General features: G+C 67.8%; 1 protein-coding gene across 1 annotated transcript in view; it reads right to left on the bottom strand.

Annotated features, from left to right (window-relative positions):
* The window catches only part of CDKN2AIP (CDKN2A interacting protein), a gene marked incomplete at its 5' end in the record, with an annotated part of 877 nt that extends 513 nt beyond the window's left edge, over positions 1-364 (bottom strand). Inside the window, one exon of the mRNA XM_009587285.1 lies at positions 32-364. Within this exon, the coding sequence (XP_009585580.1) occupies positions 32-364 (333 nt within the window). The remainder of the gene's footprint in view (positions 1-31) is intronic.
* Positions 365-367: the final 3 nt, after the last annotated feature.

Raw genomic sequence — 367 nt, 5'->3', positions numbered from 1 at the left:
TTCCCCCGCCCGGGGAGCCACTCTTGGAGGCAAGCTGTGGTGAACCTGCCTGCGTGCCGCCCTTGGCGGCCAGCAGGGAAGCACTTGCCTGAGCTCCACCCCGGGAGGCCAGTGACGAGGGACCTTGCTGAGTGCCACTCCGAGTGGCCAGCAGCGAAGCAGCCACCTGAGCGCTGCTCTTGGAAGTCAGCAGTGAGGATCCCTGCTGAGCGCCGCTCCGAGCGGCCAGCAATGAGGCAGCCACCTCGGCACTGCTCTTGGAGGCCAGGAGCGAGGAGCCCGCCTTAGCAGTGCCCTTGGAGGCCAGCAGCAGTGAGGTGCCTACCTGACCACCGCTTTTGGGGGCCAGCAGCAGGGAGGTGCCCGC

Source organism: Fulmarus glacialis, unplaced genomic scaffold (assembly GCF_000690835.1).
Source record: "Fulmarus glacialis isolate BGI_N327 unplaced genomic scaffold, ASM69083v1 scaffold45371, whole genome shotgun sequence".
Lineage (NCBI taxonomy): Eukaryota > Metazoa > Chordata > Aves > Procellariiformes > Procellariidae > Fulmarus > Fulmarus glacialis.
This window is presented reverse-complemented; position numbering and strand designations above follow the sequence as displayed.